Below are 20,762 nucleotides of genomic sequence, written 5' to 3'. Positions count from 1 at the left end.
GGCAGGGGGCTAGCGGAGGGACCGTGGGCCCTGGGGGCAGGGGCTAGCGGAGGGGCTCTGGGCCCTGGGGGCAGGGGGCTAGCGGAGGGGCCGTGGGCCCTGGGGGCAGGGGCTAGCGGAGGGGCCGTGGGCCCTGGGGACAGGGGGCTAGCGGAGGGGCCGTGGGCCCTGGGAGCAGGGGGCTAGCGGAGGGGCTCTGGGCCCTGGGGACAGGGGGCTAGCGGAGGGGCCGTGGGCCCTGGGGGCAGGGGCTAGCGGAGGGGCTCTGGGCCCTGGGGGCAGGGGGCTAGTGGAGGGGCTCTGGGCCCTGGGAGCAGGGGGCTAGCGGAGGGGCTCTGGGCCCTGGGGACAGGGGGCTAGCGGAGGGGCCGTGGGCCCTGGGGACAGGGGGCTAGCGGAGGGGCCGTGGGCCCTGGGGGCAGGGGGCTAGCGGAGGGGCTCTGGGCCCTGGGGGCAGGGACTAGCGGAGGGGCTCTGGGCCCTGGGGGCAGGGGGCTAGCGGAGGGGCTCTGGGCCCTGGGGGCAGGGGGCTAGTGGAGGGGCCGTGGGCCTGGGGGCAGGGGGCTAGTGGAGGGGCTCTGGGCCCTGGGGGCAGGGGCTAGCGGAGGGGCTCTGGGCCCTGGGGGTAGGGGGCTAGCGGAGGGGCCGTTGGCCCTGGGGGCAGGGGCTAGTGGAGGGGCTCTGGGCCCTGGGGGCAGGGGCTAGCGGAGGGGCTCTGGGCCCTGGGGGCAGGGGGCTAGCGGAGGGGCTCTGGGCCCTGGGGGCAGGGGGCTAGCGGAGGGGCCGTTGGCCCTGGGGGCAGGGGCTAGTGGAGGGGCTCTGGGCCCTGGGGGCAGGGGCTAACGGAGGGGCTCTGGGCCCTGGGGGCAGGGGGCTAGCGGAGGGGCCGTGGGCCCTGGGGGCAGAGGCTAGTGGAGGGGTTCTGGGCCCTGGGGGCAGGGGCTAGTGGGGGGGCTCTGGGCCCTGGGGGCAGGGGCTAGCGGAGGGGCTCTGGGCCCTGGGGGCAGGGGGCTAGCGGAGGGGCTCTGGGCCCTGGGGGCAGGGGCTAGCGGAGGGGCCGTGGGCCCTGGGGGCAGGGGGCTAGCGGAGGGGCCGTGGGCCCTGGGGGCAGGGGGCTAGCGGAGGGGCTCTGGGCCCTGGGGGCAGGGGCTAGCGGAGGGGCCGTGGGCCCTGGGGGCAGGGGCTAGCGGAGGGGCCGTGGGCCCTGGGGACAGGAGGCTAGCGGAGGGGCCGTGGGCCCTAGGGGCAGGGGGCTAGCGGAGGGGCCGTGGGCCCTGGGGACAGGGGCTAGCGGAGGGGCTCTGGGCCCTGGGGGCAGGGGCTAGCGGAGGGGCTCTGGGCCATGGGGGCAGGGGGCTAGCGGAGGGGCCGTGGTCCCTGGGGGCAGGGGCTAGCGGAGGGGCTCTAGGCCCTGGGGGCAGGGGGCTAGCGGAGGGGCCGTGGGCCCTGGGGGCAGGGGCTAGCGGAGGGGCCGTGGGCCCTGGGAGCAGGGGGCTAGTGGAGGGGCTCTGGGCCCTGGGGACAGGGGGCTAGCGGAGGGGCCGTGGGCCCTGGGGGCAGGGGCTAGCGGAGGGGCCGTGGGCCCTGGGGGCAGGGGGCTAGCGGAGGGGCCGTGGGCCCTGGGGGCAGGGGGCTAGCGGAGGGGCTCTGGGCCCTGGGGGCAGGGGGCTAGCGGAGGGGCTCTGGGCCCTGGGGGCAGGGGCTAGCGGAGGGGCCGTGGGCCCTGGGGGCAGGGGGCTAGCGGAGGGGCTCTGGGCCCTGGGGGCAGGGGGCTAGCGGAGGGGCCGTGGGCCCTAGGGGCAGGGGGCTAGCGGAGGGGCCGTGGGCCCTGGGGACAGGGGCTAGCGGAGGGGCTCTGGGCCCTGGGGGCAGGGGCTAGCGGAGGGGCCGTGGGCCCTGGGGACAGGGGCTAGCGGAGGGGCTCTGGGCCATGGGGGCAGGGGGCTAGCGGAGGGGCCGTGGTCCCTGGGGGCAGGGGCTAGCGGAGGGGCTCTGGGCCCTGGGGGCAGGGGGCTAGCGGAGGGGCTCTAGGCCCTGGGGGCAGGGGGCTAGCGGAGGGGCCGTGGGCCCTGGGGGCAGGGGCTAGCGGAGGGGCCGTGGGCCCTGGGGACAGGGGGCTAGCGGAGGGGCCGTGGGCCCTGGGAGCAGGGGGCTAGTGGAGGGGCTCTGGGCCCTGGGGACAGGGGGCTAGCGGAGGGGCCGTGGGCTCTGGGGGCAGGGGCTAGCGGAGGGGCCGTGGGCCCTGGGGGCAGGGGGCTAGCGGAGGGGCCGTGGGCCCTGGGGTCAGGGGGCTAGCGGAGGGGCTCTGGGCCCTGGGGGCAGGGGGCTAGCGGAGGGGCCGTGGGCCCTGGGGGCAGGGGGCTAGCGGAGGGGCTCTGGGCCCTGGGGACAGGGGCTAGCGGAGGGGCTCTGGGCCCTGGGGACAGGGGCTAGCGGAGGGGCCGTGGGCCCTGGGGACAGGGGCTAGCGGAGGGGCTCTGGGCCCTGGGGGCAGGGGGCTAGCGGAGGGGCTCTGGGCCCTGGGGGCAGGGGCTAGCGGAGGGGCTCTGGGCCATGGGGGCAGGGGGCTAGCGGAGGGGCCGTGGGCCCTGGGGGCAGGGGCTAGCGGAGGGGCTCTGGGCCCTGGGGGCAGGGGGCTAGCGGAGGGGCCGTGGGCCCTGGGGGCAGGGGCTAGCGGAGGGGCCGTGGGCCCTGGGGACAGGGGGCTAGCGGAGGGGCCGTGGGCCCTGGGAGCAGGGGGCTAGCGGAGGGGCTCTGGGCCCTGGGGACAGGGGGCTAGCGGAGGGGCCGTGGGCCCTGGGGGCAGGGGCTAGCGGAGGGGCTCTGGGCCCTGGGGGCAGGGGGCTAGCGGAGGGGCTCTGGGCCCTGGGGGCAGGGGGCTAGCGGAGGGGCCGTGGGCCTGGGGGCAGGGGGCTAGTGGAGGGGCTCTGGGCCCTGGGGGCAGGGGCTAGCGGAGGGGCTCTGGGCCCTGGGGGTAGGGAGCTAGCGGAGGGGCCGTGGACCTGGGGACAGGGGGCTAGCGGAGGGGCCGTGGGCCCTGGGAGCAGGGGGCTAGCGGAGGGGCTCTGGGCCCTGGGGACAGGGGGCTAGCGGAGGGGCCGTGGGCCCTGGGGACAGGGGGCTAGCGGAGGGGCCGTGGGCCCTGGGGGCAGGGGGCTAGCGGAGGGGCTCTGGGCCCTGGGGGCAGGGACTAGCGGAGGGGCTCTGGGCCCTGGGGGCAGGGGGCTAGCGGAGGGGCTCTGGGCCCTGGGGGCAGGGGGCTAGTGGAGGGGCCGTGGGCCTGGGGGCAGGGGGCTAGTGGAGGGGCTCTGGGCCCTGGGGGCAGGGGCTAGCGGAGGGGCTCTGGGCCCTGGGGGTAGGGGGCTAGCGGAGGGGCCGTTGGCCCTGGGGGCAGGGGCTAGTGGAGGGGCTCTGGGCCCTGGGGGCAGGGGCTAGCGGAGGGGCTCTGGGCCCTGGGGGCAGGGGGCTAGCGGAGGGGCTCTGGGCCCTGGGGGCAGGGGGCTAGCGGAGGGGCCGTTGGCCCTGGGGGCAGGGGCTAGTGGAGGGGCTCTGGGCCCTGGGGGCAGGGGCTAACGGAGGGGCTCTGGGCCCTGGGGGCAGGGGGCTAGCGGAGGGGCCGTGGGCCCTGGGGGCAGAGGCTAGTGGAGGGGTTCTGGGCCCTGGGGGCAGGGGCTAGTGGGGGGGCTCTGGGCCCTGGGGGCAGGGGCTAGCGGAGGGGCTCTGGGCCCTGGGGGCAGGGGGCTGGCGGAGGGGCTCTGGGCCCTGGGGGCAGGGGCTAGCGGAGGGGCCGTGGGCCCTGGGGGCAGGGGGCTAGCGGAGGGGCCGTGGGCCCTGGGGGCAGGGGGCTAGCGGAGGGGCTCTGGGCCCTGGGGGCAGGGGCTAGCGGAGGGGCCGTGGGCCCTGGGGGCAGGGGCTAGCGGAGGGGCCGTGGGCCCTGGGGACAGGAGGCTAGCGGAGGGGCCGTGGGCCCTAGGGGCAGGGGGCTAGCGGAGGGGCCGTGGGCCCTGGGGACAGGGGCTAGCGGAGGGGCTCTGGGCCCTGGGGGCAGGGGCTAGCGGAGGGGCTCTGGGCCATGGGGGCAGGGGGCTAGCGGAGGGGCCGTGGTCCCTGGGGGCAGGGGCTAGCGGAGGGGCTCTAGGCCCTGGGGGCAGGGGGCTAGCGGAGGGGCCGTGGGCCCTGGGGGCAGGGGCTAGCGGAGGGGCCGTGGGCCCTGGGAGCAGGGGGCTAGTGGAGGGGCTCTGGGCCCTGGGGACAGGGGGCTAGCGGAGGGGCCGTGGGCCCTGGGGGCAGGGGCTAGCGGAGGGGCCGTGGGCCCTGGGGGCAGGGGGCTAGCGGAGGGGCCGTGGGCCCTGGGGGCAGGGGGCTAGCGGAGGGGCTCTGGGCCCTGGGGGCAGGGGGCTAGCGGAGGGGCTCTGGGCCCTGGGGGCAGGGGCTAGCGGAGGGGCCGTGGGCCCTGGGGGCAGGGGGCTAGCGGAGGGGCTCTGGGCCCTGGGGGCAGGGGGCTAGCGGAGGGGCCGTGGGCCCTAGGGGCAGGGGGCTAGCGGAGGGGCCGTGGGCCCTGGGGACAGGGGCTAGCGGAGGGGCTCTGGGCCCTGGGGGCAGGGGCTAGCGGAGGGGCCGTGGGCCCTGGGGACAGGGGCTAGCGGAGGGGCTCTGGGCCATGGGGGCAGGGGGCTAGCGGAGGGGCCGTGGTCCCTGGGGGCAGGGGCTAGCGGAGGGGCTCTGGGCCCTGGGGGCAGGGGGCTAGCGGAGGGGCTCTAGGCCCTGGGGGCAGGGGGCTAGCGGAGGGGCCGTGGGCCCTGGGGGCAGGGGCTAGCGGAGGGGCCGTGGGCCCTGGGGACAGGGGGCTAGCGGAGGGGCCGTGGGCCCTGGGAGCAGGGGGCTAGTGGAGGGGCTCTGGGCCCTGGGGACAGGGGGCTAGCGGAGGGGCCGTGGGCTCTGGGGGCAGGGGCTAGCGGAGGGGCTCTGGGCCCTGGGGGCAGGGGGCTAGCGGAGGGGCCGTGGGCCCTGGGGGCAGGGGGCTAGCGGAGGGGCTCTGGGCCCTGGGGACAGGGGCTAGCGGAGGGGCTCTGGGCCCTGGGGACAGGGGCTAGCGGAGGGGCCGTGGGCCCTGGGGACAGGGGCTAGCGGAGGGGCTCTGGGCCCTGGGGGCAGGGGGCTAGCGGAGGGGCTCTGGGCCCTGGGGGCAGGGGCTAGCGGAGGGGCTCTGGGCCATGGGGGCAGGGGGCTAGCGGAGGGGCCGTGGGCCCTGGGGGCAGGGGCTAGCGGAGGGGCTCTGGGCCCTGGGGGCAGGGGGCTAGCGGAGGGGCCGTGGGCCCTGGGGGCAGGGGCTAGCGGAGGGGCCGTGGGCCCTGGGGACAGGGGGCTAGCGGAGGGGCCGTGGGCCCTGGGAGCAGGGGGCTAGCGGAGGGGCTCTGGGCCCTGGGGACAGGGGGCTAGCGGAGGGGCCGTGGGCCCTGGGGGCAGGGGCTAGCGGAGGGGCTCTGGGCCCTGGGGGCAGGGGGCTAGCGGAGGGGCTCTGGGCCCTGGGCCCTGGGGGCAGGGGGCTAGCGGAGGGGCCGTGGGCCTGGGGGCAGGGGGCTAGTGGAGGGGCTCTGGGCCCTGGGGGCAGGGGCTAGCGGAGGGGCTCTGGGCCCTGGGGGTAGGGAGCTAGCGGAGGGGCCGTGGACCTGGGGACAGGGGGCTAGCGGAGGGGCCGTGGGCCCTGGGAGCAGGGGGCTAGCGGAGGGGCTCTGGGCCCTGGGGACAGGGGGCTAGCGGAGGGGCCGTGGGCCCTGGGGACAGGGGGCTAGCGGAGGGGCCGTGGGCCCTGGGGGCAGGGGGCTAGCGGAGGGGCTCTGGGCCCTGGGGGCAGGGACTAGCGGAGGGGCTCTGGGCCCTGGGGGCAGGGGGCTAGCGGAGGGGCTCTGGGCCCTGGGGGCAGGGGGCTAGTGGAGGGGCCGTGGGCCTGGGGGCAGGGGGCTAGTGGAGGGGCTCTGGGCCCTGGGGGCAGGGGCTAGCGGAGGGGCTCTGGGCCCTGGGGGTAGGGGGCTAGCGGAGGGGCCGTTGGCCCTGGGGGCAGGGGCTAGTGGAGGGGCTCTGGGCCCTGGGGGCAGGGGCTAGCGGAGGGGCTCTGGGCCCTGGGGGCAGGGGGCTAGCGGAGGGGCTCTGGGCCCTGGGGGCAGGGGGCTAGCGGAGGGGCCGTTGGCCCTGGGGGCAGGGGCTAGTGGAGGGGCTCTGGGCCCTGGGGGCAGGGGCTAACGGAGGGGCTCTGGGCCCTGGGGGCAGGGGGCTAGCGGAGGGGCCGTGGGCCCTGGGGGCAGAGGCTAGTGGAGGGGTTCTGGGCCCTGGGGGCAGCGGCTAGTGGGGGGGCTCTGGGCCCTGGGGGCAGGGGCTAGCGGAGGGGCTCTGGGCCCTGGGGGCAGGGGGCTAGCGGAGGGGCTCTGGGCCCTGGGGGCAGGGGCTAGCGGAGGGGCCGTGGGCCCTGGGGGCAGGGGGCTAGCGGAGGGGCCGTGGGCCCTGGGGGCAGGGGGCTAGCGGAGGGGCTCTGGGCCCTGGGGGCAGGGGCTAGCGGAGGGGCCGTGGGCCCTGGGGGCAGGGGCTAGCGGAGGGGCCGTGGGCCCTGGGGACAGGAGGCTAGCGGAGGGGCCGTGGGCCCTAGGGGCAGGGGGCTAGCGGAGGGGCCGTGGGCCCTGGGGACAGGGGCTAGCGGAGGGGCTCTGGGCCCTGGGGGCAGGGGCTAGCGGAGGGGCTCTGGGCCATGGGGGCAGGGGGCTAGCGGAGGGGCCGTGGTCCCTGGGGGCAGGGGCTAGCGGAGGGGCTCTAGGCCCTGGGGGCAGGGGGCTAGCGGAGGGGCCGTGGGCCCTGGGGGCAGGGGCTAGCGGAGGGGCCGTGGGCCCTGGGAGCAGGGGGCTAGTGGAGGGGCTCTGGGCCCTGGGGACAGGGGGCTAGCGGAGGGGCCGTGGGCCCTGGGGGCAGGGGCTAGCGGAGGGGCCGTGGGCCCTGGGGGCAGGGGGCTAGCGGAGGGGCCGTGGGCCCTGGGGGCAGGGGGTTAGCGGAGGGGCTCTGGGCCCTGGGGGCAGGGGGCTAGCGGAGGGGCTCTGGGCCCTGGGGGCAGGGGCTAGCGGAGGGGCCGTGGGCCCTGGGGGCAGGGGGCTAGCGGAGGGGCTCTGGGCCCTGGGGGCAGGGGGCTAGCGGAGGGGCCGTGGGCCCTAGGGGCAGGGGGCTAGCGGAGGGGCCGTGGGCCCTGGGGACAGGGGCTAGCGGAGGGGCTCTGGGCCCTGGGGGCAGGGGCTAGCGGAGGGGCCGTGGGCCCTGGGGACAGGGGCTAGCGGAGGGGCTCTGGGCCATGGGGGCAGGGGGCTAGCGGAGGGGCCGTGGTCCCTGGGGGCAGGGGCTAGCGGAGGGGCTCTGGGCCCTGGGGGCAGGGGGCTAGCGGAGGGGCTCTAGGCCCTGGGGGCAGGGGGCTAGCGGAGGGGCCGTGGGCCCTGGGGGCAGGGGCTAGCGGAGGGGCCGTGGGCCCTGGGGACAGGGGGCTAGCGGAGGGGCCGTGGGCCCTGGGAGCAGGGGGCTAGTGGAGGGGCTCTGGGCCCTGGGGACAGGGGGCTAGCGGAGGGGCCGTGGGCTCTGGGGGCAGGGGCTAGCGGAGGGGCCGTGGGCCCTGGGGGCAGGGGGCTAGCGGAGGGGCCGTGGGCCCTGGGGTCAGGGGGCTAGCGGAGGGGCTCTGGGCCCTGGGGGCAGGGGGCTAGCGGAGGGGCTCTGGGCCCTGGGGGCAGGGGCTAGCGGAGGGGCCGTGGGCCCTGGGGGCAGGGGGCTAGCGGAGGGGCTCTGGGCCCTGGGGGCAGGGGGCTAGCGGAGGGGCCGTGGGCCCTGGGGGCAGGGGGCTAGTGGAGGGGCTCTGGGCCCTGGGGGCAGGGGGCTAGCGGAGGGGCTCTGGGCCCTGGGGGCAGGGGGCTAGCAGAGGGGCCGTGGGCCCTGGGGACAGGGGGCTAGCGGAGGGGCCGTGGGCCCTGGGGGGTAGGGGGCTAGCGGAGGGGCCGTGGGCCCTGGGGGCAGGGGGCTAGCGGAGGGGCTCTGGGCCCTGGGGGCAGGGGGCTAGCGGAGGGGCCGTGGGCCCTGGGGACAGGGGGCTAGCGGAGGGGCCGTGGTCCCTGGGGGCAGGGGCTAGCGGAGGGGCTCTAGGCCCTGGGGGCAGGGGGCTAGCGGAGAGGCCGTGGGCCCTGGGGGCAGGGGCTAGCGGAGGGGCCGTGGGCCCTGGGGACAGGGGGCTAGCGGAGGGGCCGTGGGCCCTGGGAGCAGGGGGCTAGTGGAGGGGCTCTGGGCCCTGGGGACAGGGGGCTAGCGGAGGGGCCGTGGGCCCTGGGGGCAGGGGCTAGCGGAGGGGCCGTGGGCCCTGGGGGCAGGGGGCTAGCGGAGGGGCTCTGGGCCCTGGGGGCAGGGGGCTAGCGGAGGGGCTCTGGGCCCTGGGGGCAGGGGCTAGCGGAGGGGCCGTGGGCCCTGGGGGCAGGGGGCTAGCGGAGGGGCTCTGGGCCCTGGGGGCAGGGGGCTAGCGGAGGGGCCGTGGGCCCTAGGGGCAGGGGGCTAGCGGAGGGGCCGTGGGCCCTGGGGACAGGGGCTAGCGGAGGGGCTCTGGGCCCTGGGGGCAGGGGCTAGCGGAGGGGCCGTGGGCCGTGGGGACAGGGGCTAGCGGAGGGGCTCTGGGCCATGGGGGCAGGGGGCTAGCGGAGGGGCCGTGGTCCCTGGGGGCAGGGGCTAGCGGAGGGGCTCTGGGCCCTGGGGGCAGGGGGCTAGCGGAGGGGCTCTAGGCCCTGGGGGCAGGGGGCTAGCGGAGGGGCCGTGGGCCCTGGGGGCAGGGGCTAGCGGAGGGGCCGTGGGCCCTGGGGACAGGGGGCTAGCGGAGGGGCCATGGGCCCTGGGAGCAGGGGGCTAGTGGAGGGGCTCTGGGCCCTGGGGACAGGGGGCTAGCGGTGGGGCCGTGGGCTCTGGGGGCAGGGGCTAGCGGAGGGGCCGTGGGCCCTGGGGGCAGGGGGCTAGCGGAGGGGCCGTGGGCCCTGGGGTCAGGGGGCTAGCGGAGGGGCTCTGGGCCCTGGGGGCAGGGGGCTAGCGGAGGGGCTCTGGGCCCTGGGGGCAGGGGCTAGCGGAGGGGCCGTGGGCCCTGGGGGCAGGGGGCTAGCGGAGGGGCTCTGGGCCCTGGGGGCAGGGGGCTAGCAGAGGGGCCGTGGGCCCTGGGGACAGGGGGCTAGCGGAGGGGCCGTGGGCCCTGGGGGGTAGGGGGCTAGCGGAGGGGCCGTGGGCCCTGGGGGCAGGGGGCTAGCGGAGGGGCTCTGGGCCCTGGGGGCAGGGGGCTAGCGGAGGGGCCGTGGGCCCTGGGGACAGGGGGCTAGCGGAGGGGCCGTGGGCCCTGGGGGCAGGGGCTAGCAGAGGGGCTCTGGGCCCTGGGGACAGGGGGCTAGCGGAGGGGCCGTGGGCCCTGGGGGCAGGGGGCTAGTGGAGGGGCTCTGGGCCCTGGGGGTAGGGGCTAGCGGAGGGGCCGTGGTTCCTGGGGGCAGGGGGCTAGCGGAGGGGCCGTGGGCCCTGGGGGCAGGGGCTAGCGGAGGGGCTCTGGGCCCTGGGGGCAGGGGCTAGCGGAGGGGCTCTGGGCCCTGGGGGCAGGGGCTAGCGGAGGGGCCGTGGGCCTGGGGGTAGGGGCTAGCGCAGAAGGGGCTGGCTAAGGGGTCTGAGTCAGGGAGGGGGCTGGGGCTAGCGGAGGGGCCGTGGGCCTGGGGGCAGGGGGCTAGCGGAGGGGCTCTGGGCCCTGGGGACAGGGGGGTAGCGGAGGGGCCGTGGGCCTGGGGGCAGGGGGCTAGCGGAGGGGCCGTGGGCCTGGGGGCAGGGGGCTAGCGGAGGGGCTCTGGGCCCTGGGGACAGGGGGCTAGCGGAGGGGCCGTGGGCCTGGGGGCAGGGGCTAGCGGAGGGGCCGTGGGCCTGGGGGCAGGGGGCTAGCGGAGGGGCTCTGGGCCCTGGGGGCAGGGGGCTAGCGGAGGGGCTCTGGGCCCTGGGGGCAGGGGGCTAGCGGAGGGGCTCTGGGCCCTGGGGACAGGGGGCTAGCGGAGGGGCCGTGGGCCTGGGGGCAGGGGCTAGCGGAGGGGCCGTGGGCCTGGGGGCAGGGGGCTAGCGGAGGGGCTCTGGGCCCTGGGGGCAGGGGGCTAGCGGAGGGGCTCTGGGCCCTGGGGGCAGGGGGCTAGCGGAGGGGCTCTGGGCCCTGGGGGCAGGGGCTAGCGGAGGGGCTCTGGGCCCTGGGGGCAGGGGGCTAGCGGAGGGGCTCTGGGCCCTGGGGGTAGGGGGCTAGCGGAGGGGCCGTGGGCCTGGGGGCAGGGGGCTAGCGGAGGGGCTCTTGGCCCTGGGGGCAGGGGCTAGCGGAGGGGCTCTGGGCCCTGGGGGCAGGGGGCTAGCGGAGGGGCTCTGGGCCCTGGGGGCAGGGGGCTAGCGGAGGGGCTCTGGGCCCTGGGGGTAGGGGGCTAGCGGAGGGGCCGTGGGCCTGGGGGCAGGGGGCTAGCGGAGGGGCTCTTGGCCCTGGGGGCAGGGGCTAGCGGAGGGGCCGTGGGCCTGGGGGCAGGGGCTAGCGCAGAAGGGGCTGGCTAAGGGGTCTGAGTCAGGGAGGGGCTGGGGCTGGCTGCAGGAGTGCAGGCGGGAGGTTCTGCGGCTCAGACTCACCTTCCTCGGCCGGGAGCTCTGTCGTGGAGGCGGCAGGGAAGAAAAGAAGAGGCTGATTAGTGCGGCAGCGGGCGCGAGTGGAGACCCCCGGCAGGCCAAGGGGAGATGCCGCCCCAAGTGGGAGCACTGGCTGCAGCCATTCCCGGGGGCAGCGCCCAGGCCAGGGCCGAGTGGGGCGCACAGCCTGCGGGGGGCACACCCGGGGAAGGGGCTCGGGGAGCAATGTGGGGCTCCCAGCAGGTATCTGGAGTGGACCGGGGGGCGCGGGGCTGCCGAGACACGGTACCGAGCACTGGGGCTGCACAGACACGCATAGAATGGGGTGCACGTGTGCCCTCACACGGAAACATGCCCTCACACACCATGGACACGCCTGCTCACATGTGAACGCGCCCACACACACCTACACGCACAAACACACCCGCGCGCACACAAACACCCCCGCACACACATACATGCACAAACACACCCACATAAATACCTTAGCACACACTCGCGCGCACACACAAGCACACATCCACAAGCACAAACACACCCGCACACACATACAAACACACCTGCGTGCACAGAAACACACCCGCACATGCACACACAATCACACTTGCAAACACCCAAACATACCGGCACACAAACACACCCACCCATCCAAACACACATATGCACACTGCCGCACGCACACAGACACCCCCCCACAAACACACGCACACAAAAACACAAACATACCCGCACATACTCACAAACACCCCACACACAAACACCTGCACACATGTGAACATACCCACACAAATACACAAACACACACACAACCCCACACGCAGACACACGAACACACACAAACACTTCCCCACAACCACACACAAACACACACAAGAACACTCACACCCCACACCTAAACACCCCCTTCGCATACATACAAATACACCTGCACACACGTGAACCCACCTGCACACACATTGACATGCCTGACACATACGTGCACATGCCCAGAGACAACCATGTCTGTGCCCTGGCTCACATGTACCCAGTCACATTCCAGTACTCGTGCCCAAGCACCAAACCCAGCAGGCAAGGGAAGGATGGGGGGGGGGGGGCTAGGAGGGACCCTGCACTGCGGGTAGGTTTGTGCCACCCGTCACTTCCTCCCACACATCCAGGCCCGGTACCGGCCATTCCTGGCCCGCCGGCATTAACTGCTCCCCATTAACCCTGTGCCGGCAGAGGGAAGGATGCCCCCGTCCCACATAGCAGCTCTGGTGTCTAATCCGTTCCCAAGGGAATTACAGGCAGGTTATTCTTAGCCAAGGGGCAGCTGTCTCGTCCCCAGGATGGCTGGGCCTTGCCTGTGTCTGCATCTTTGGTCGCTCTGAGATAAGTTCCCATCCTGACTCCGGTACGCCGCTCCCCCGGTCTACACACGGCTCCCCTGGTCTATACGCCGCTCCCCTGGTCTATACGCAGCACCCCAGGCTGAGATACGCTGCTCCCCGGGTCTATACGCTGCTCCCTCGGCCTACACATGGCTCCCCTGGTCTATACGCCGCTCCCCTGGTCTATACACAGCACCCCAGGCTGAGATACACTTCTCCCCGGGTCTATACACCGCTCCCCTGGTCTATACGCAGCACCCCAGGCTGAGATACTCTGCTCCCCGGGTCTATACGCTGCTCCCTCGGCCTACACATGGCTCCCCTGGTCTATACGCCGCTCCCCTGGTCTATACGCAGCACCCCAGGCTGAGATACACTTCTCCCCGGGTCTATACGCCGCTCCCCTGGTCTATACGCAGCACCCCAGGCTGAGATACGCCGCTCCCCTGGTCTATACGCCGCTCCCCCGGCCTACACACGGCTCCCCTGGTCTATACGCAGCACCCCAGGCTGAGATACTCTGCTCCCCGGGTCTATACGCTGCTCCCTCGGCCTACACACGGCTCCCCTGGTCTATACGCCACTCCCCTGGTCTATACGCAGCACCCCAGGCTGAGATACGCCGCTCCCCTGGTCTATACGCCGCTCCCCCGGCCTACACACGGCTCCCCTGGTCTATACGCAGCACCCCAGGCTGAGATACGCCGCTCCCCTGGTCTATACACTGCTCCCCCGGCCTACACATGGCTCCCCTGGTCTATACGCCGCTCCCCCGGCCTACACATGGCTCCCCTGGTCTATACGCAGCACACCAGGCTGAGATACACCGCTCCCCTGGTCTATACGCCGCTCCCCTGGTCTATACGCAGCACCCCAGGCTGAGATACGCTGCTCCCCGGGTCTATACGCCGCTCCTCTGGTGTATATGCAGCACCCCAGGCTGAGATACGCCGCTCCCCTGGTCTATACGCTGCTCCCCCGGCCTACACATGGCTCCCCTGGTCTATACGCAGCACCCCAGGCTGAGATACGCCGCTCCCCTGGTCTATACGCCGCTCCCCCGGCCTACACATGGCTCCCCTAGTCTATACGCAGCACCCCAGGCTGAGATACGCCGCTCCCCGGGTCTATACGCCGCTCCTCTGGTGTATACGCAGCACCCCAGGCTGAGATACGCCGCTCCCCTGGTCTATACACTGCTCCCCTGGCCTACACACGGCTCCCCCGGCCTACACGCAGCACCCCAGGCTGAGATATGCCACTCCCCTGGTCTATACGCCGCTCCCCCGGCCTACACACGGCTCCCCTGGTCTATACGCAGCACCCCAGGCTGAGATACGCCGCTCCCCTGGTCTATACGCAGCACCCCAGGCTGAGATACGCCGCTGCCCAGGTCTACACGCCGCTCTGCTGGTCTACACATGGCTCCTCTGGTCTATACGCAGCACTCAGGCTGAGATATGCCACTCCCCTGGTCTATACGCCGCTCCCCTGGTCTATACGCCGCTCCCCCGGCCTACACGCGGCTCCTCTGGTCTATATGCAGCACCCAGGCTGATATACGCCACTCCCCTGGTCTACACGTTGCTCCCCGGGTCTATACGCCGCTCCCCTGGTCTATATGCAACACCCAGGCTGAGATACACCGCTCCCCGGGTCTATACGCCGCTCCACTGGTCTATATGCAGCACCCAGGCTGAGATACACCGCTCTCCGGGTCTATACACCGCTCCACTGGTCTATATGCAGCACCCCAGGCTGATATACGCTGCTCCCCTGGTCTATACACTGCTCCCCCGGCCTACACACGGCTCCCCTGGTCTATATGCAGCACCCAGGCTGAGATACGCCGCTCCCCAGGTCTATACGCCGCTCCACTGGTCTATATGCAGCACCCAGGCTGAGATACGCCGCTCCCCGGGTCTATACGCCGCTCCACTGGTCTATATGCAGCACCCCAGGCTGATATACGCTGCTCCCCTGGTCTATACACCACTCCACTGGTCTATATGCAGCACCCAGGCTGAGATACGCCGCTCCCCGGGTCTATACGCCGCTCCACTGGTCTATATGCAACACCCCAGGCTGAGATACGGTGCTCCCCAGGTCTACATGCCGCTCTGCTGGTCTACACACGGATCTTCTGGTCTATATGCAGCACCCAGGCTGAGATACACCGCTCCCCGGGTCTATACGCCGCTCCACTGGTCTATATGCAGCACCCAGGCTGAGATACGCTGCTCCCCGGGTCTATACGCCGCTCCCCGGCCTACACACAGCTCCTCTGGTCTATGAGCAGCACCCAGGCTGATATACGCTGCTCCCCTGGTCTACATGCCGCTCCCCTTGGTCCAGAAGAGGCTCCATGGGCTGTGATATGTAGCTCCCCTGGTATACATGCAACTTCCCTGGCCTAGAGGCTGTTCCTCTGGTCTATATGTGGTTACCCAGGCCTAAAAGTGGCTCTCTTGGTCCATACACGGCTCCCCCATCCTATACATGGCTCCTTTGGTCTATACACAGCTCCCTGGTCTATATGCATCTCTCTGGGGATATGCGTCCCCTGGTCTATACGCAGCTCTCTGGGCCTATATGCAGGCCCCCAGTACATACAAAGCTACCTGGGCCTATATGAAGCTTCACTCATCCATGTGCGGCTCTCCTAGTCTACACATGGCTCCTCGGGCTGCAGTAGACAGCTCCAGGAGCCCTGCTGAGTCCTGCCTGGCACCTGGCTCTCCTCTCTCTCTCCGTCCTTCCCAAGGCCCGGCGGCTTCTGCCAGCCTCTCTGTGTCTTCCATTCCATCCCTGCCACAGTGTGTCCAGCCTCCGCGGACACCTGGGCCAGTTCCGCCCTGCACCTGCCTCTTTCTGGCTCCCCAGCCTCCCTCTCCACCGGCCCCGTCTCATTCCCCTCGCGGCTGGGGTGCTGCCCGCACGTACCATTGGGGCCGTATTTGTCCAGGTTCTTCTTCACTTGCTCAGGCGTCAGGCCGCTGTGCTCGCTCACGCCGAAGTAGGCCAGGCACTCCTCCACGGTCTTTGCGTGGGCGTTCTCCATGGCTGCCCCACCCGCGCTGTGCGCCCCGTCCCTCTGGGCTCGGCCTCCCTGCTCAGTCGCTGTCTCAGCGCCTCCCGCCTCGTGCCCCTGGCTCTCAGCAGCGCATGGCCCTCCTGGCCGCCTGTATCCCACAGGGAGCCCGCCCGACCCGGCCCGCTACACACTGCCTCGGTGGGGCCAGGGCCGGCCCTGGTCCTTATGAGGGCGCCCGCAGGGCAGACTCCCGGGCCCCGTCCCTGTGCTCCCATTGGGCAGCTCCCCTGACATCACGGCAGGCGCCGGCACACATATGGCATTCTGCACAGGGAGGTATTTTTGCTGACTTGAGGCAGCCGGAGGAAGGCTGCGAGGTGACTTCGGAGAGCAGCTCAGGCGGCTGCACACCGAGGTGTCACTCAACGGCCACCAGCTCCTTGCAAGAAACATCCCCCGGCCTGCCCCTCGGCTCCGGGCGGGTTATTTCTGTCGCTTGGCCATAAGGGACACGGGCAGCGCGGTGCCCCTCGGACTCACGTTCACCCCGGGCCTCGCCCAGGACCCGTCCCCCCACATCCCCCACCAGCTGAGACCCGGCCCTAGCTAAACCCGCCGGCTGTCTGCCAGGATCCCCCACCCAGCGAGCCGGGCCCATGGCACCGGCCAGCCCCCCGGCTAGATCCACCCCCCAGCTGTCTGCCTGGATCCCCCACCCAGCGAGCCGGGCCCATGACACTGGCTAGCCCCCCAGCTAGATCCACCCCCCACGCCTGGATCCCCCACCCAGCGAGCCGGGCCCACGGCATCGGCCAGCCCCCCGGCTAGATCCACCCCCCAGCTGTCTGCCTGGATCCCCCACCCAGCGAGCCAGGCCCATGGCACCGGCCAGCCCCCCAGCTAGATCCACACCCCCCCCAACTGCCTGGATCCCCCACCCAGCGAGCCGGGCCCACGGCACTGGCCAGCCCCCCAGCTAGATCCACCCCCCCCCCAACTGCCTGGATCCCCCACCCAGCGAGCCGGGCCCACGGCAAGCCAGCCCCCCAGCCCCCCAGCTACATCCACCCCCCAGCTGTCTGCCAGGATCCCCCACCCAGTGAGCCGGGCCCACAGCACCAGCCAGCCCCCCAGCTAGAACCCCCCCGCCCCCCCGCTGTCTGCCTGGATCCCTGCACAGGCCTCCCCCCACCCATAGTACCAGCCAGCCTCCCAATTAGATCCACCCTCCTCCCCAGTATCTGCCTGGATCCCTGTACAGTCCTCCCCCTACCCACAGCACCAGCCAGCCCCCCAACTAAATCCACCGCCCCCCCCAGCTGTCTGCCTGGATCCCTGCACAGGCCTCTCCCACCCACAGCACCAGCCAGCCCCCCAGCTAGATCCAGCCCCCCCGTCTGCCTGGATCCCCCACCCAGCGAGCCGGGCCCACAGCACCAGCCAGCTCCCCAGCTAGATCCAGCCCCGCCCTGTCTGCCTGGATCCCCCACCCAGCGAGCCGGGCCCACGGCACCAGCCAGCCCCCCAGCTACATCCACCCCCCCCCGTCTGCCAGGATCCCCCACTCAGCGAGCCGGGCCCATGGCACCAGCCAGCCCCCCAGCTAGATCCAACCCCCCCCCCCCGTTTCTGCCTGGATCCCCCACCCAGCGAGCCGGGCCCACGGCACCAGCCAGCCCCCCAGCTAGATCCCTGCCCCCCCAGCTGTCTGCCTGGATCCCTGCACAGGCCTCCCCCACCCACAGCACCAGCTAGCCCCCCAGCTAGATCCACCCTCCTACCCCCCGCTGTCTGCCTGGATCCCTGCACAGCCCCCCCCCCCACCCACAGCACCAGCCAGCCCCCTAGCTAGATCCCCCCAGCTGTCTGCCTGGATCCCTGCACAGGCCTCCCCCACCCACAGCACCAGCCAGCCCCCCAGCTAGATCCCCCCCCCTCCCGTCTGCCAGGATCCCTCGCCCAGCGAACCGGGCCCACGGCACCAGCCAGCCCCCCAGCTAGATCCACCCCCAACTGCCTGAATCCGCCACCCAGTGAGTCGGACCAATGGCACCAGCCAGCCCCCCAGCTAGATCCACCCCCCAGCTGTCTGCCTGAATCCGCCACCCAGTGAGTCGGACCAATGGCACCAGCCAGCCCCCCAGCTAGATCCACCCTCCTACCCCCAGCTGTCTGCCTGGATCCCTGCACAGGCCTCCCCCCAACCACAGCACCAGCCAGCCCCCCAGCTAGATCCACCCCCCAGCAGTATGCCTGGATCCCTGCACAGCCCCCCACCCACCCACAGCACCAGCCAGCTCCCCATCTAGACCCCCCAGATGTCTGCCTGGATCCCTGCACAGGCCTCCCCCACCCACAGCACCAGCCAGCCCCCCAGCTAGATCCACCCTCCTACCCCCAGCTGTCTGCCTGGATCCCTGCACAGGCCTCCCCCCAACCACAGCACCAGCCAGCCCCCCAGCTAGATCCACCCCCCAGCAGTATGCCTGAATCCGCCACCCAGTGAGTCGGACCAATGGCACCAGCCAGCCCCCCAGCACAGCCCCCCCACCCCATCCCTGCACAGGCCTCCCCCACCCACAGCACCAGCTAGCCCCCCAGCTAGATCCACCCTCCTACCCCCAGCTGTCTGCCTGGATCCCTGCACAGGCCTCCCCCACACACAGCACCAGCCAGCCCCCCAGCTAGATCCACCCTCCTACCCCCAGCTGTCTGCCTGGATCCCTGCACAGGCCTCCCCCCAACCACAGCACCAGCCAGCCCCCCAGCTAGATCCACCCCCCCAGCAGTATGCCTGGATCCCTGCACAGCCCCCCACCCACCCACAGCACCAGCCAGCTCCCCATCTAGACCCCCAGATGTCTGCCTGGATCCCTGCACAGGCCTCCCCCACCCACAGCACCAGCCAGCCCCCCAACTAGATCCACCCCCCCCCCCGTCTGCCAGGATCCCTGCACAGGCCTCCCCCACCCACAGCACCAGCCAGCCCCCCAGCTAGTTGCACCCCCCGCAGCTGTCTGCCTGGATCCCCGCACAGGCCTCCCCCACCCACAGCACCAGCCAGCCCCCCAACTAGATCCACCCCCCCCCCCCCGCTGTCTGCCTGGATCCCTGCACAGGCCTCCCCCACCCACAGCACCAGCCAGCCCCCCAGCTAAATCCACCCCCCCCCCCGTCTGCCTGGATTCCCCACCCAGCGAGCCGGGCCCACGGCACCAGCCAGCCCCCCAGCTACATCCAGCCCCCCGTCTGCCTAGATCCCCCACCCAGCGAGCCGGGCCCACGGCACCAGCCAGCCCCCCAGCTAGATCCATCCCCCCCCCCAGCTGTCTGCCTGGATCCCCGCACAGGCCCCCCCTACCCACAGCACCAGCCAGCTCCCCAACTAGATCCACCCTCCTACCCCCCGCTGTCTGCCTGGATCCCTGCACAGGCCTCTCCCACCCACAGCACCAGCCAGCCCCCCAGCTAGATCCACCCCCCTCCCCACTGTCTGCCTGGATCCCCTCACACGCCTCCCCCCACCCAACGAGACAGGCCCACGGCACCAGCCAGTGACCGGTTTAGATGGACCCATCCAAGGGAAGGGCTGTCACGTGCAGGGCTGAGAGCGGTGTGAGCCGGGGGTACCTGTGGCCGACTGAGCATGGTCACTGGGGACTGAATCCCTGAGCAGGGGGATTGTCAGTCTGTCGGTGGCTCTCCCCACTCCTCCTGGGCGTGGCACCAAGCTGGCCATGGCTGGACCCAGGCAAACACTATTTCTGGCCCATCTTGCCAGGGACTTTCCACTCAGGCCATGCTGGGGACCAGGCGCTCTGGTCCTGCTGGGTCAGGCTGGGGCCCTGGCTTCGGGGCACGTTGCATCTCCCCTCCACCGTTAGGGTCTGGCAGGACTGGAGGTGCCGGGAGCAGGCGGTGGAGAGGCAGAAGAGGGTGTGGATGGGGTGGGAACCAGGGCAGATGGCAGAGGGTGGGGCCCAGCAGGGCATGAGGGGATGGGGTGGAGAGAAGGGGCCTGGGGGCAAGAGCTGGAGGCTGAGTGGAGGAGGCTGGTGGGGGGCAGCCAGCAGCAGAAACATGATCCATAGCTAGCTGTGCCCCCCCCCCCCCCCCCCCGTGGAGCTGCCATGGGATGGGACCTGGCAGCAGGAACGAGGGCACAAGCTGGGTCTGATCCGTGGGCCCCCTGGTTGTTAATGGTGCTGTTCTCAACCCCTGGGGGGCGGTTTTGAGGGATGTTCCTGGGGCCCCCATGGTCCTTTGCCAGCAGCAACTTGATGCCTGGGCAGCCAGTGAGCCGCACGACCCTTAGAGCCCCCGCTCCCCCACCATTGCGGATCCCAGCCCTGATTGCCCCCAGCCAAGCCGAGCTGCAATCCCAGCCCAGGCTCTGCCTGGCCCCAGCGGAGGGAGCGATGATGGAGCCTGATTGATGGAGTGTTGGCAGGAAAGTTAATTTACAGCTTCTACTGCAGGAGGGCTGGGGCGGCCGATTCCCGCCAGAGACCTGTGTCCTCATCGGCGGAGCTGGACAGCTGCTGCAGGCCTCAGCCCCTGCCCGGCTAGAACCCGGGTGTCCCAGCCCCCCCCGCTCCAACCACTAGACCCCACTCCCTGCCCAGAGCCCAGCTAGAACCCGGGTGTCCCCCCCCCCGCTCCAACCACTAGACCCCACTCCCTGCCCAGAGCCCTGCTAGAACCCGGGTGTCCCCCCCCCCGCTCCAACCACTAGACCCCACTCCCTGCCCAGAGCCCTGCTAGAACCCGGGTGTCCCCCCCCCCGCTCCAACCACTAGACCCCACTCCCTGCCCAGAGCCCAGCTAGAACCCGGGTGTCCCCCCCCCCGCTCCAACCACTAGACCCCACTCCCTGCCCAGAGCCCTGCTAGAACCCGGGTGTCCCCCCCCCCCCCCGCTCCAACCACTAGACCCCACTCCCTGCCCAGAGCCCTGCTAGAACCCGGGTGTCCCCCCCCCCCCCGCTCCAACCACTAGACCCCACTCCCTGCCCAGAGCCCTGCTAGAACCCGGGTGTCCCCCCCCCCGCTCCAACCACTAGACCCCACTCCCTGCCCAGAGCCCAGCTAGAACCCGGGTGTCCCCCCCCCCCGCTCCAACCACTAGACCCCACTCCCTGCCCAGAGCCCAGCTAGAACCCGGGTGTCCCCCCCCCCGCTCCAACCACTAGACCCCACTCCCTGCCCAGAGCCCAGCTAGAACCCGGGTGTCCCAGCCCCCCCCGCTCCAACCACTAGACCCCACTCCCTGCCCAGAGCCCAGCTAGAACCCGGGTGTCCCCCCCCCGCTCCAACCACTAGACCCCACTCCCTGCCCAGAGCCCAGCTAGAACCCGGGTGTCCCCCCCCCCCGCTCCAACCACTAGACCCCACTCCCTGCCCAGAGCCCAGCTAGAACCCGGGTGTCCCCCCCCCCGCTCCAACCACTAGACCCCACTCCCTGCCCAGAGCCCAGCTAGAACCCGGGTGTCCCAGCCCCCCCCGCTCCAACCACTAGACCCCACTCCCTGCCCAGAGCCCAGCTAGAACCCGGGTGTCCCCCCCCCGCTCCAACCACTAGACCCCACTCCCTGCCCAGAGCCCAGCTAGAACCCGGGTGTCCCAGCCCCCCCCGCTCCAACCACTAGACCCCACTCCCCGCCCAGAGCCCAGCTAGAACCCGGGTGTCCC

At 72.7% G+C, this 20,762-nt stretch overlaps 1 protein-coding gene across 1 annotated transcript in view; it reads right to left on the bottom strand.

Annotated features, from left to right (window-relative positions):
* ATP2A1 (ATPase sarcoplasmic/endoplasmic reticulum Ca2+ transporting 1) overlaps positions 1-15,283 on the bottom strand; it is a 126,526-nt gene extending 111,243 nt beyond the window's left edge. The window contains exons 1-2 of the mRNA XM_075914532.2: positions 14,982-15,283; positions 10,672-10,689 (exon numbers count right to left, since the gene is read on the bottom strand). Coding sequence (XP_075770647.1) covers positions 10,672-10,689; positions 14,982-15,099 — 136 coding nt within the window. The 5' untranslated portion in view covers positions 15,100-15,283. The remainder of the gene's footprint in view (positions 1-10,671; positions 10,690-14,981) is intronic.
* Between the last annotated feature and the right edge of the window lie 5,479 nt (positions 15,284-20,762).

Source organism: Pelodiscus sinensis, chromosome 5 (genome assembly GCF_052426305.1).
Source record: "Pelodiscus sinensis isolate ZL-2025 chromosome 5, ASM5242630v1, whole genome shotgun sequence".
NCBI lineage: Eukaryota > Metazoa > Chordata > Testudines > Trionychidae > Pelodiscus > Pelodiscus sinensis.
This window is presented reverse-complemented; position numbering and strand designations above follow the sequence as displayed.